Here is a 12,664-nt window from a genome sequence, read left to right as displayed (position 1 = left end):
AGTATCTATGGCCATCAATATTTTTAACAACTCCCAGAGTTTCTCATGGAGCTGTTTTTTTTTAAAGATTTATTTATTTATTTATACAAGCACTGGGTACAATCAGAGGCGCGGGAGGGTGAGAGAATTCACCAGAGCCAGAGTGGGGAGCAGAACAGGCAGACTGACGAAATACTCTGCTGAGGGGAGCAGTGGGGCAGGAGAGGTCTGTGCGCCATATGGGGACCCTCGCCCTGTGGCCAGGAATTGAACCTGTGCTGCAGAGGCTGCGGGCAGCTTCACAACTCAGCGCTCAACCGCTGCGCCACTGGGGAGGCCCTCATGCAGCTTTTTAACCACTCTTTCAAACAACTTTTATCAGACAAAACATTTCTTTAACTACCTTCATGTGCACATATGAGAGTACCTGACTGAATTCATCATCACTACAATAAATTGTGTGAAGTGTAGGGGCCCAGTCAAGAGGTTCAGCTTTTAGGTCATCTTTTTCTTTTTCTTTTTTTTTTTTTAAGATCTATTTAATTATACAAGAACGGGGGTACAGGCCAGATGTGCAGGAGGGTGAGCTGATTCACAAGAGACAGAGCGGGGAACAGAACAGACAGATTGACTGAAATAAACTGCTGAGGGGAGCCGCAGACGAGACAGGAGAGGTCTGTTGGGCCATGTGGGCATCTCTGTAGCTGGTGGGGATGGAACTGGCACTGCAGAGGCTGTGGACAGCTTCAGAACACTGAGCTCAACCACCTGCGCCAACAGGGAGGCCCGCTAGGTCATCTTGCTACATAACTTTTCAAACAGTGGTCTTTCCTATAGGCAGGACATGGAAATTACTGTTTTGAACCAAGATGCCTGGATGATTTTGTCTTACAACTGTTGTAATAGTACAACATTGTTTTAAATTGACATTTTTGATCATTTGTGAGAGTCAATATTTTTTCACATGCTTATCAGTTTTTCAATAATTTAATGATGAAGTAGAAAGAAGTATCAATAGTCTATTAGACCAATTTTCTAAGCATTCTTCAGAAAAACATAACACAACTGCTTCTTGAATAATTCCAATGGGATACACTCACTATTTTGCAGATAGCCTTCTCTGTACTAAACCGCTCAATCACAAATGACAAATGTCAGATTCAAGCTACCTATTTGTAGGGACCTTCCCTTTGATTTTTATTCTTATTTTAGGGCAAAAAGAGCAGGTGTCTGTCACCTTCTATTTATCTGATATATTTACTTTTTGTACGATTAAAAATTGGTTATAGGAGGGCCTCCCTGGTGGCACAGGCGGTTGAGCACCACACTATGAAGCTGCTCGCAGCCTCTGCAGCGTGTGTTAGATCCCAGCCAGCCAGTGAAAATCCCACATGGCACAGCAGACCTCTCCTGTCTCGCCCGCTGCTCCCCTCAACAGTGTATTTCATCAGTCTGCCTGTTCTGTTTCCCACTCTGTCTCTGGTGAATCCTCTCACCATTTGGCACATCTGGCTTGTACCCTAGCACTTGTATAAATAAAATAAAATCTTAAAAAAAAAAAATAAATGTTTTAAAAATTTGGTTATGGGGAAAGAAAAAATTTTAGACACTAGAATAAAATAATCAGATGGGAAATGAAACAAATTTCCTTTAAGTTCTCAATAAGTATTATAAGGCAGTAGACACACTTAAAATCAATGTTTCTTAAGCTGGTAAAATAAATATTCTAAATTCCATATGATTGTTAAGAAGGAAATGATAGTTAATATTATTTATTTACTATAGATTATCCAGTTTTTCTGATAGTAGATCATACATTAGAAATTAAATTTGAAGATTTATGGACTGTTACAAGAAAAAATAAACAAAACATTAACATCTCATTTTAAATCAGACTGTACATGACACAAAACTTTGGAGGATTGAAGTCTACTTTTGCCAATAATCTGTGGCAATAAATATATAAGCCCATGTATGACAAATGAAAATAAATGAAAATCTACTCAATCTTTTAAATTTCAGTTGAAAAATACTTGTATAGACCACTATGGCTGTAATGATGTTTGGAACGCCATGCTTTGAGTGAAAAGTATTGCCATTTCCTGCTTGAAGTGACAATAGTCAATACTTTTTGAGGTCTTACCATACTTCAGGCACTGTTTTAAGGTCTTTATGTGCTTAATTGTCATTATAATCCTTGGAGATAGGCACAGTCTTCTGTTTTATACAAAATATACTTAATGCACGTCAACAAAATCCTTGCCAACAGAATCCAACAATGCATGAAATGGATAATGCACCACGATCAAGTGGGATTCATCCCAGGGGCACAAGGATGGTTGAACATATAGAAATCAATCAGTGCAATCCAACACATCAACAAAAAGAAAAATAAAAACCATATGATCATATCAATAGGTGCTGAGAAAACATTCCACAAAGTCAAACATCCATTTATGATGAAGGCCTTTGAAATTCTCAGGATAGAAAGAACATAACTTAACATGATAAAAGCCATATACTGCAAACCCATTGCCCATATTATTCTCAATGGCAAAAAGCTGGAGGCCTCTCCTTTAAGATCAGGAACAAGACAAGGATGTCCTCTCTCACCACTGCTCTTCAATATTATACTGGAGGTCCTAGCCAGGGCAATAAGACAAGAGAAAGACACAAGGAATCCAAATAGGGAAAGAAGAAGTAAAACTATCACTATTTACAGACAATATGGTAATATACATAGAGAAAGCTCAGAGCTCCACAGAAAAACTACTCAAAATAATCAACCAGTTTAGTAAAGTAGCAGGATACAAAATCAACACACAAAAATCAGTAGCCTTCCTATATACAAACAATCAATATTGAAGAAGAAGAAATCAAGAAAACCGTCCCTTTTACAATTGAAACAAAAAAAAAATCCAATACTTCCAAATAAACCTAACAAAAGAGGTAAAGGACCTATACAAAGAAAATTATGAAACACTGTTAAAAGAAATTGAAGAAGACACAAAGAAATGGAAAGACATCCCCAGCTCATGGATTGGAAGAATTAACATTATCAAAATGTTCATCCAACCAAAAGCAATATACAGATTCAACGCTATTCCAATAAAAATCTCAATGACATTCTTCAAAGAAATAGAACAAATACTGATGAAATTCATTATGGAACCACAAAAAAACCATGAATAGCCAAAGTCCTACTGATGAAAACAACGGAAAAAAGGAGATTTTGCACTTCCAAGCTATACTACAAAGCCATAATAATTAAAACAGTTTAGTATTAGAAGAAAAAGAGACACACCGACAAATGGAACCATATTTATATGGACAACTGATCTTTGACAAAGGAGCAAAGAATATGCAATGGAACATGGACACTTTGTTCCATAAATGGTGCTGGAAAAACTGGATCACCACATGCAAATAAATGAAACTAGATCACTACCTTTCACCGTGCACAAAAATCAACTCAAAATGGATAAAAGAACTGGACATAGACCTGAAACCATAAAATATATAGAAGAATATATAGCTAAAATAATACAAGACATACATTGCAATAACATCTTTAAAGACTCATTACTCAAAGCAAAGAAAGTCAAGGAAAAGATACACACCTGGGATTACATCAAACTGAAAAGCTTCTGCACAGCAAAAGAGACATTAACCAAAACAGAGAGACACCCCACTGATTGGGGAAAAAAAAATCTTTGTACTCCAGTCAACTGATAAGGGACTGATCACAAAGATATACAAAGAACTCACACGTCTTAACAAAAATAAAATAAACAATCCAGTCAAGAAATGGGCAGAAGACCTTAAAAGACATTTCTCCAAAGAGGAAATGCAAATGGCTAACAGGCAGAGGAAACAATGTTCAACATCCCTTATAATCAGGAAAATGCAAATTAAAACCACATTGAGATATCACCTTACACCAGTAAGAATGGCACATATCAGAAAAACAAGCAAGAACAAATTTTCGCGAGGACGTGGTAAAAAAGGAACTTGCCTAAATTTCTGGTGGGAGTGCAGACTGGTCCAACTACTATGGAAAGCTGTCTGGAGGTTCCTCAGTCTACTAAAAATAGAGCTACCATATGACCTGGTAATTCCACTTCTAGGGATGTACCCATAGGACACAAAAACACTGATTCAAATGAATACCTATACTCCTGTGTTTATTGCAGCTCTATTTAAAATAGGTAAAACCTATTGTAACAGGTTTGTAATAGGTTTTACCTATTTGTAATAGTTTTTACTTACTGTAAAACCTATTGTAACCTGGAAGCAACCCATATGCCCAAAAACAGATGACTGCATCAAGAAGATGTAGTATAAATACACAATGGAATATTATTCAGCAATCAAAAAGATAAACTCATACCATGTGGATGGAGCTAGAAGGAATTATGCTCAGTGAAATAAGCCAGAAGGAAAAATAAAAATATCGGATGGTTTCACTTATGGCAGGAATATAGGGGAACCAAATGAGACATCAGTGTAAAAAAAATAATAACAGTAACAAACACAGTAAAGCAAAAACAGACAATTATAAACCAGAGACATACTGCAGGGGAGGAGGAAGGAGAGGGATCAGAGGGAGGGAGGGAGGAGCACAGGGGACTGAGGTGAGGGTGCAAGGGTGCATTGGTGAAGGAAACTATGGAGACTACGCCTGAGGGGGTGGGGGGAAGCAAATATTTTAAAAATGAACAATGATGTAAAAAACTAAAAAATATATTAAAAAAACCCAAAATATACTTAATTTAAATATCACTGGATGAGCAAGACAGCAAGAAAATGGTCTAAAATCAGCAATAGTGCAGGCTGTTTTGCTAAAACTCAAGGCCTGGTGTTAATCAGCCAAAAGATAAATCTTCTTTCTAGGAGGCCCTCAATCATTTGCACCTTAGTTTATGTCAAATACAATTTTCTGGAAAAAAATGATGTATTCTTAATGTAAAAACTGCAAACCCTAACTTCATTATACTGTCATTTCTGTATTCACCACCAACTTCTTTTTACAGATTTTCTTATTAACTTAAAATAATGTTTTAAGGATAACATAATTGTTTTCAGAAGGACAAATAGTGGTTAAATCCATAGCAAATGACATATTGTGAGGGCGGTCATCTTGGTGTGATTTGGGGAAAAAGTTCCCACCTGCCGTCAGTTTTTTGTGATAGCAAATCCCCTCACCAAGGAATTGTTAAGATGATGGCCCATTCTGCCTTTGCAAAGTAGTTAAGAAAGATTGTATGAAGTGAGCCTAAACCCTAAAAATTGCAAATAACTTGTGTTGATAATGTCACCAGGGCCCTGTAGTGTAAACTGCAGGTCAAGACTGGCATTTTAAGTCCCCTTGCCTGGCAAGCGGGGGCCATGGAAATGTGGTGTTCTTTTTCTCTGATCCAATGGCTGTGGCATGTGGGCGTCCCTGCCCTCAGTGGGCACCAGGTTGAAAGGGCTAGTTTGAATGATCCAGTCTGGAGGTATCAATGGGGTGGGCAGCTCTGCAAAGGGAATAGAAGGAAACATAAGAGGGATCCTGTGATCCCCAAATCATCGATCTCCAGTCTAGAGCCCTTGCACTTGGTACCTGACTTTGAGAAGAAAGCAGCAGCCTTGGTGACTGACCTCAGAAGAGAGAAGCTGCAAAGTTTTGCAGGTAACCAGGTGGCTGAACTGTTTCTGGCCTTGTTGCTATTGCTGCCTAGAGAGAGAGCAAGCATCAAGCACCCCATACCTGTGTGTCCCAAGCTGATGTTGATGTGGACCAAAGGCTCATGAAGAGGTGCTTCTCGGATAGTCCATCATAATTTCCTGTGCTGCGGTCTCTGTTGTCTGCTCCAGTGTTCGCTGCTGTTTATCCCAATCTTGCGACTACTGCTGCAGGCTGCTGTGGCATTGTCTTAGCTGCCGCCTGTGGGTCGCTCCAGCTGCCAAGCACTCCAGGCCCTAGCTGACAGGACTATGCTATCTTGGAGAAGCAGCTTTTTGTCCTGGACACTATGGGCTCTATCTGGGGTGAGATACATGGCCACTTGTAACTCTTTGTTTACCCTGTTAACTAAACCTCATTAATATTGTTCCCTGAACCTGAGTGTTCTTAACAATTGTGCGCACAGATGAAGAATTCAGACAGTGACCTTCCTCTACTGAGCACTGTCCTTGGACAGCTATAGCATCCATACATCCCTGCTTCAATACGATCCCCTTCTTAAGAATAAAGTGTTGGGCCTCCCTGGTGGTGCAAGGGGTTAAGCACCACATTATGAAGCAATCCACAGCCTCTGCAGCACAAGTTCGATCCCCGGCTGGCCAGAAACCCACACGATGAAAGCAGACCTCTCCTGACTTGCCCGCTGCTCCCCTCAGCAGTGTATTTCAGTCAGTCTGCCTGTTCTGCTCCCCACTGTGTCTCTGGTGAATTCTCTCACCCTCCACATCTTTGGTCTGTACCCCAGTTCTTGTATGCATAAATAAATAAATCTTTAAAAAAAAAGAATATAGTGTTTAATTCCTTTCCTCTTTTCTCCTGAAACATGGACTTGGAAAGGTGCTTCCGAAGAGGAGCATATAGAAAGGAAGAGAAAAAGTAATCTTACAGCAGAGAAACCTGGCAAAAACAACCTTGGCCAGTTGATAATGAAATGATTCACCAGAGACAGAACGGAAAACAGAACAGGCAGACTGACCAAAGCACACTGCTGAGGGGAGCACTGGGCGAGTCAGGAGTGGTCTGCTGGCTGCACTATGTGGGTTGCTCCTTGGCTGTCCAGGGATCGAACTCGTGCTGCAGAGGCTGCAGATTGCTTTGTAGTGCAGTGCTTAACCCCTTGTGCCATCAGGGAGGCCCACACTCCTCAATTTTGCAGAGGATAGGTATGTTTACTTACCTGATGCTCCCAAGAGAATAATAATGATTTTTGACCACGCAACTTGAAGCTGCTGAGGCTGAGGTATATGACAATGAATGCTAAATGTATTTGATATGATTTTCTGTTTTTCTGACTGGAATTATTTATAGGTAGAAAGTGATTTCACTCCCTATGTTTTATTGATAAAGTCCTATTTCATAGATTAAAACTGAAAATTAAGTATGAAATGCTTAAAAATACTAAACATTTTGCATTGTGAACATTTTCTTAACACTGGAAAAAAAGAACAGTTGACATATGCCACTGGTGTTTACTTCTGATTAGTCCATGGAATTTACAAACAGGACAAGGATAATATGTTTGTGTTTCTATGAAATTTTCTTCTGCATAGATTTTTTTCTGACCTGCTACTTATTATGAGGACAGGGTCTTTTCTTAACTAGCTTATTGGCCTCTCATCCTTTTATATTATTATCAATCTAGCAGTCATTTTATTCAAAGATATATCTTGATTGGTATAGACAAATGTCACTTCTTAGGTCCATAGAGTAAAAATTTTTTTTTTTTGTCAAATTGAAGTATGTATTTATAGCTACAAAGTATCTAGTCATCCTTTGGGGTTAATATTTTATTTCAGCATGAATTATTTTCTTTCAGTGTCAGACCATTAGAAGGCATAAAGTTAGTTATGAAATATAAGGGAAGAAACATTGATAAGAAAAAAACACACAAACTTTTCAAAGATGAAGTTATACAAGCATCATCTAGTAAGTAATCACTGTTGATATATTTTTGTAATGTTATTATTTTACACATTGGTATGAATATGACAAATATCTACTCTTATGACTGGAATTTTGGCATTCCTTAATAGATGTGAAGGCAAGGTTCTGGGATCTTCGTGTTACAAAGGAGCAAATTGAGACACAGATATGAATATGACTTATTCAAGGCTGCACAACACACAAATTGTGGCTGAAGTGTAGTGTCTAAGAAACACATGTATTTAAGAGTTTAAAATGACTAAAAGCTGTTTTTGCCCTCAGGGAATCTAAAGTCACAATGAACAATGTATTGGTTAGGTTTTTGCTTAACGAAGAAAAGAACTATTAAAAAAAATTATTTGAAACAGAAAAGTCATTCTACAGAAGTGTATTATTTATAAATGGAGTGAAAATTATTCCTAACACTTCATTGTATAATGATCTTTTTTAGATTTATGTTCAAGGTGTCATTATATTTTAATAGAACATATATATAGTTTTAGAATTTCTGATGAAATTTGTTGTCAAATGATAACTGTTTGCTAACATTCAATGCACATTTATAAACAAATATAATCCATAAGATTTTCGTCAGGATGATATGCGATACTATATGTGAAGCTCTTAGGACAGTGCCTGGCATATGATAGAAACTCAATGTTTTTATCAGTATCAGTATTCCTATTGTTACTGTTATTATTATTATTATGCTTTGGAACATAACCTTTGGAGTCAAACAGCAATTGAGCACAAGTCCATGGTCTGCCTTTTACCAGATATGTGAACTCCATTAAGTCATCTAGAGCTTCAGTTCCCTCATCTGTCAGAAAGACACAATAATATTTTATAGCTTGTAGAAATATTTCTTTTGGTTTACCATGACACAATGGTTCTCAAAGTGCGTTACCTGGTCTAGCAGCATCATAACCACCTGAATTTAGAAATGTAAATTCTGTGGTCCCATCCTCACCTTACCTTTTCTGAGATGAGGGCATTGAATATCAATTTCATGTGTTAACAAGCTCTCCAGGAAGTCTGATGCTTGCAAAGTTTTGAGAATGACCGACACAACACATGACTTATTCCATGTCAGGTGCTAAATATGCATTAGTTTACTTCCCCCCCCCCCATACTGAGCCATCATGATAACAGAAAAACAGTGAGACAGAGCTAACAAACAAACATAACATCACATCTTGTGTCAAACTTTTGTAGACTTCTATTTCATTATCCATTTATCCTCTAAAGCAAAAATAAAATGTTTTCACTTTGTGAAAGACTTGGCTTTTAAGGGCATGATTGAAAGAGCTATTCTTTGCATCATCTTACTGTGTGCATAACAAATACAATGAAACAGCTCTAGTTTACATTTTATCAAAATAAAAAAAGTACCTGCAAATGCGTTGTTAAACACTAAAAAAAAAAAAATTTCATTTTCACAAAAGATACAATTTTCCTGTAGATAAAAGAGAAACTGGACCTTTTCCAAAACTGCTGAATACTCATTTTTAAGGGAAAATAGCAAAAAAATACAAAATAAAGAATGAATGAATGGAAAGTCTTGCATTCTTTTTGGTTTCTTTGAATAAAAGGCCCATGGATTTATCTTGCACAGCTGTGTTTATAGGGCTTGCTGATCACTGAAGCTGTATGAGTCAAGTAACAGTAAGGTTAAATTTAAAAAAGTTAACTTGGGGATATACTAGATCTTTCTGAGAAATTAATGATATTGTACTTTTTTTTCTTTCTCTTCCACTAAAACCTGCTGTTGAAAAGGTGCATTTAGATCATTAAGCATTGGAACTCTGAAAGAACTGCCTGATGTGAATAAACCAGCATTTCTTCTAGACCCTGAGAAATATTTTAGGGAAGAGCCAGAAGAGGAATGTCCCCAAATTTCAGAACTTCCATCATTTTCTGAATGTAAGTTCTCAGCCATCATAACATTTCCAGCATCCCTCCCTAGGAAACTCAACCAATCAAAACAGAAAAGTATGACAGTAACACTTGTTTGACATATAGATTGCAAGGAAATTAAGTGTGATATATAGCTCAGCTGCTCATCTGTACTCTCAGAAAGGACAGCCATCAGGCTGAAATATATAAAAAGTAAATTTTTATTTTTTCTGAAGTCAGAATGATGTGAATATGTTTTATGAGTCTGCCATGCATGAGAACCTATCTCCACAAATAATATTAATTTTCAAAACTGATACCAGAGAAAGGAACATCCTAAGACTTCTTTAGAACAGAATCTCTAACAATTCATTTTATTCTTTTCATGTGAAACACTATAAATAGAGGCTACTCAAACTGTATTGCCTTAGAGACTTCCAACTGCTGTGCAAAATTAATACAATAATTAAACAAGGCAGCTTAGAAAATGTAAGTGAATGATCTCTGAAAATTTGAAGCAAGATTTACAAAGTAGTGTTTTTTTTTTCTAACAGTTATGGGCTTCTGAGTTTGTAAGTATTTGATGAATTTCTGTTTGAAAATCCTATATGTAAAGAGGGGCCCTCATAACCAGAGAGTTAGGGTAGTGCAGACACACAATGTGTATACATAAGCAAACCAAGTTGGAGAAATGAGTCAGAACTGAGGCAAAAAAATAGATGACATGGAATTATCACAAGCTGGCAAACAAGGAACTGTGAGAGAAACAGTGAGGGCAGCAAAATGTTTCTTCTCAGTGATATGAGTGCTTGCTGATGTGAGGGATCATATATATTATGCAGCAGAAAAATTCTCCTTCAGTCACAGATGAATTCTACTTTTGTGAAAAGAAGATGTGTATGTAGAGATGAGGGAGTGGATGACTGGATGGAAATACTCTCAGAGAGAAATGTTTCTCCTGAATTAATTCATATAAAATGTGTCCATGATTTCTCTATATATTTTTTAAAGATTTATTTATTTTATACAAGCACTGGGTACAGTCAGATGCGTGGGAGGGTGAGAGAACCCACCAGAGACAGAGAGGGGAGCAGAACAGGCAGACTGACTTACACTGCTGAGGGGAGCAGCGGGCATGGCAGGAGAGGTCTGCTGTGCCATGTGGAACCCTTGTGGGGGGCCGGGGATCAAACCGGCTCTGCAGAGGCTGCAGACAGTCTCGCAGTCCAGTGCTCAACTGCTGCACCACTGGGGAGGCCCTCTATATAATTTTTAAATGATGTTTCATCTTTTATATTCTTCTTCAGTTTTTCTTTGCCCTAAATATTTTTATTCACTTGTCTTCTCTGAAAGTGAATATAGCTCCTTTTTAAAAGGTTCTACCAACTTGGGAGAGACAGATCCAAACTACTGAGGGAAGTAGAATATATAACACATGACTCCACATGTGAGGTTTTGTGGAAGTGACACTGACGATGCCAGATTAACTCTGACTGGAGCAGAAGATGGAATTCAGTGTTGCGGTCACAAGTGGACTGGGACTTAAGATGAAAAGGACTTCAAAGGATGAGAGAGGAGAAAAGGAACTCCAAATCAAGGAATTAATGTGAAGAATGTCACATTTGGGATGAAGATGGGCAGATGTCCAAGTGATATCAAGTTGGTTAAGAGATTATTTCATGGTGAGATATCAGTAGAGGTGAATCAGAGTGAATTAGTTTGGAATGTTTTGTGTTTTAGGTCCTGATGTGCTATTTAAAAATGAAGACAACGACAAAGAAAGTATTTTGCAGGAAGTGAGAAAAAAAAAAAAAGACTTATAAGGGATCCTAACTTAAGAGTTCCCCAGATTTCTTTCCAGGCAAGAAGAGAGTGGTGGGAAATGATCACAATCCTAAAAGACAAGACTTGACAGCCAAGAATTCGCTAGTAGTTAAATATCAGAGGGCATACACCAGCTCATAAAGGACCTATACCTTAGAAATTCAAGTATAACCCCCATAGTAAGAATTAACCAAAAATCCAGAATAGATACCTGCAGACAAAGAAACAAATAAATTAATACTAAGCTAGGCCACCCAGTAAAATTAGAGAGAAACAAAGGGTAAAAAGAGCAATAAAAAATTAAAAAGTATTACAACAGATGGATTTACTGGACATTTACAGAGTTTTCCATACTAAAAGGAGTGAATATACTTCTCCAGTGTACATGGAACATTCTCAAAAATAGATCATACACTAGGACATAGAACAAATCTCAGAAAATATACAAATAAAGGAATTACATCAAGCATCATCATAGAATACAATGCTATAAAGCTAGAAATAAAAGGAACCCTAGAATAACCCAAAATATGTGGAGACTAAACAATATATATATTTTTAAAGATTTATTTATTTATTTATACAAGCACTGGGTACAGTCAGAAGCACAGGAGGGTGAGAGAATTTCCCAGAGTCAGAGAGGAGAGCAGAGCAGGCAGACCTACGAAGTACACTAGGGGAGCAGCGGGTGACAGGAGAGGTCTGCGCGCCATGTGGGACCCTCACCTGGCAGGCGGGGATGGAACTGGCTCTGCGGAGGCTGCGGGCAGCTTCGCAACCCAGTGCTCAACTTCCGCGCCACCAGGGGAGGCCCTAAACAATATGTTTTCGAAAACCTCTTGGGTCAACGAAAAAAAATCAAAGAAGATATAAACAGTATCAAGACAAAAAAAATATCAAGGCTAATGAAAAGAGACGAGCTACTAGACCCCATGAGATGCTTTAAGAGCAGTAATGTGGGGGAAGTCATAGCTATACAGACCCACATTAAAAAATGAGAGATCTCAATTTAACAGTGTAAACCTACAGTTGAAGAAACTAGAAAATGAATAAAAAAGCACACAAAAAACAGAAGAAACCAAGAAATAACAAATATTAGAGTATAAATTAATGGAATAGAAAACAAAAAAAGATAGTCCAAAGGATCAGTGAAAACAAGAGTTGATTCTTTAAAACCAACCAACCAAACAAACAAACAAACAAAAACCAAAATTGATAAGCCATTAACTATAGTTAGGAAGAAATGAAGGGAGAAAAAAGTCAATAACATTAGAAATGAAAGAGGTGAAATTACAACAGATGCTGCAGAAACAC

The 12,664-nt window shown here is 37.6% G+C and overlaps 1 protein-coding gene across 1 annotated transcript in view; it reads left to right on the top strand.

Moving 5' to 3' along the window:
* Positions 1-12,664, top strand: part of WDR49 (WD repeat domain 49) — a gene marked incomplete at its 5' end in the record, with an annotated part of 188,426 nt that overhangs the window by 152,377 nt on the left and 23,385 nt on the right. The window contains one exon of the mRNA XM_084232625.1: positions 9,417-9,553. Coding sequence (XP_084088751.1) covers positions 9,417-9,553 — 137 coding nt within the window. The remainder of the gene's footprint in view (positions 1-9,416; positions 9,554-12,664) is intronic.

The sequence above is a fragment of the Talpa europaea genome, assembly GCF_964194135.1.
Source record: "Talpa europaea genome assembly, chromosome: 4".
NCBI lineage: Eukaryota > Metazoa > Chordata > Mammalia > Eulipotyphla > Talpidae > Talpa > Talpa europaea.
The sequence above is the reverse complement of the archived record's forward strand: the minus strand, read 5'-3'. Positions and strand labels throughout refer to the sequence as shown.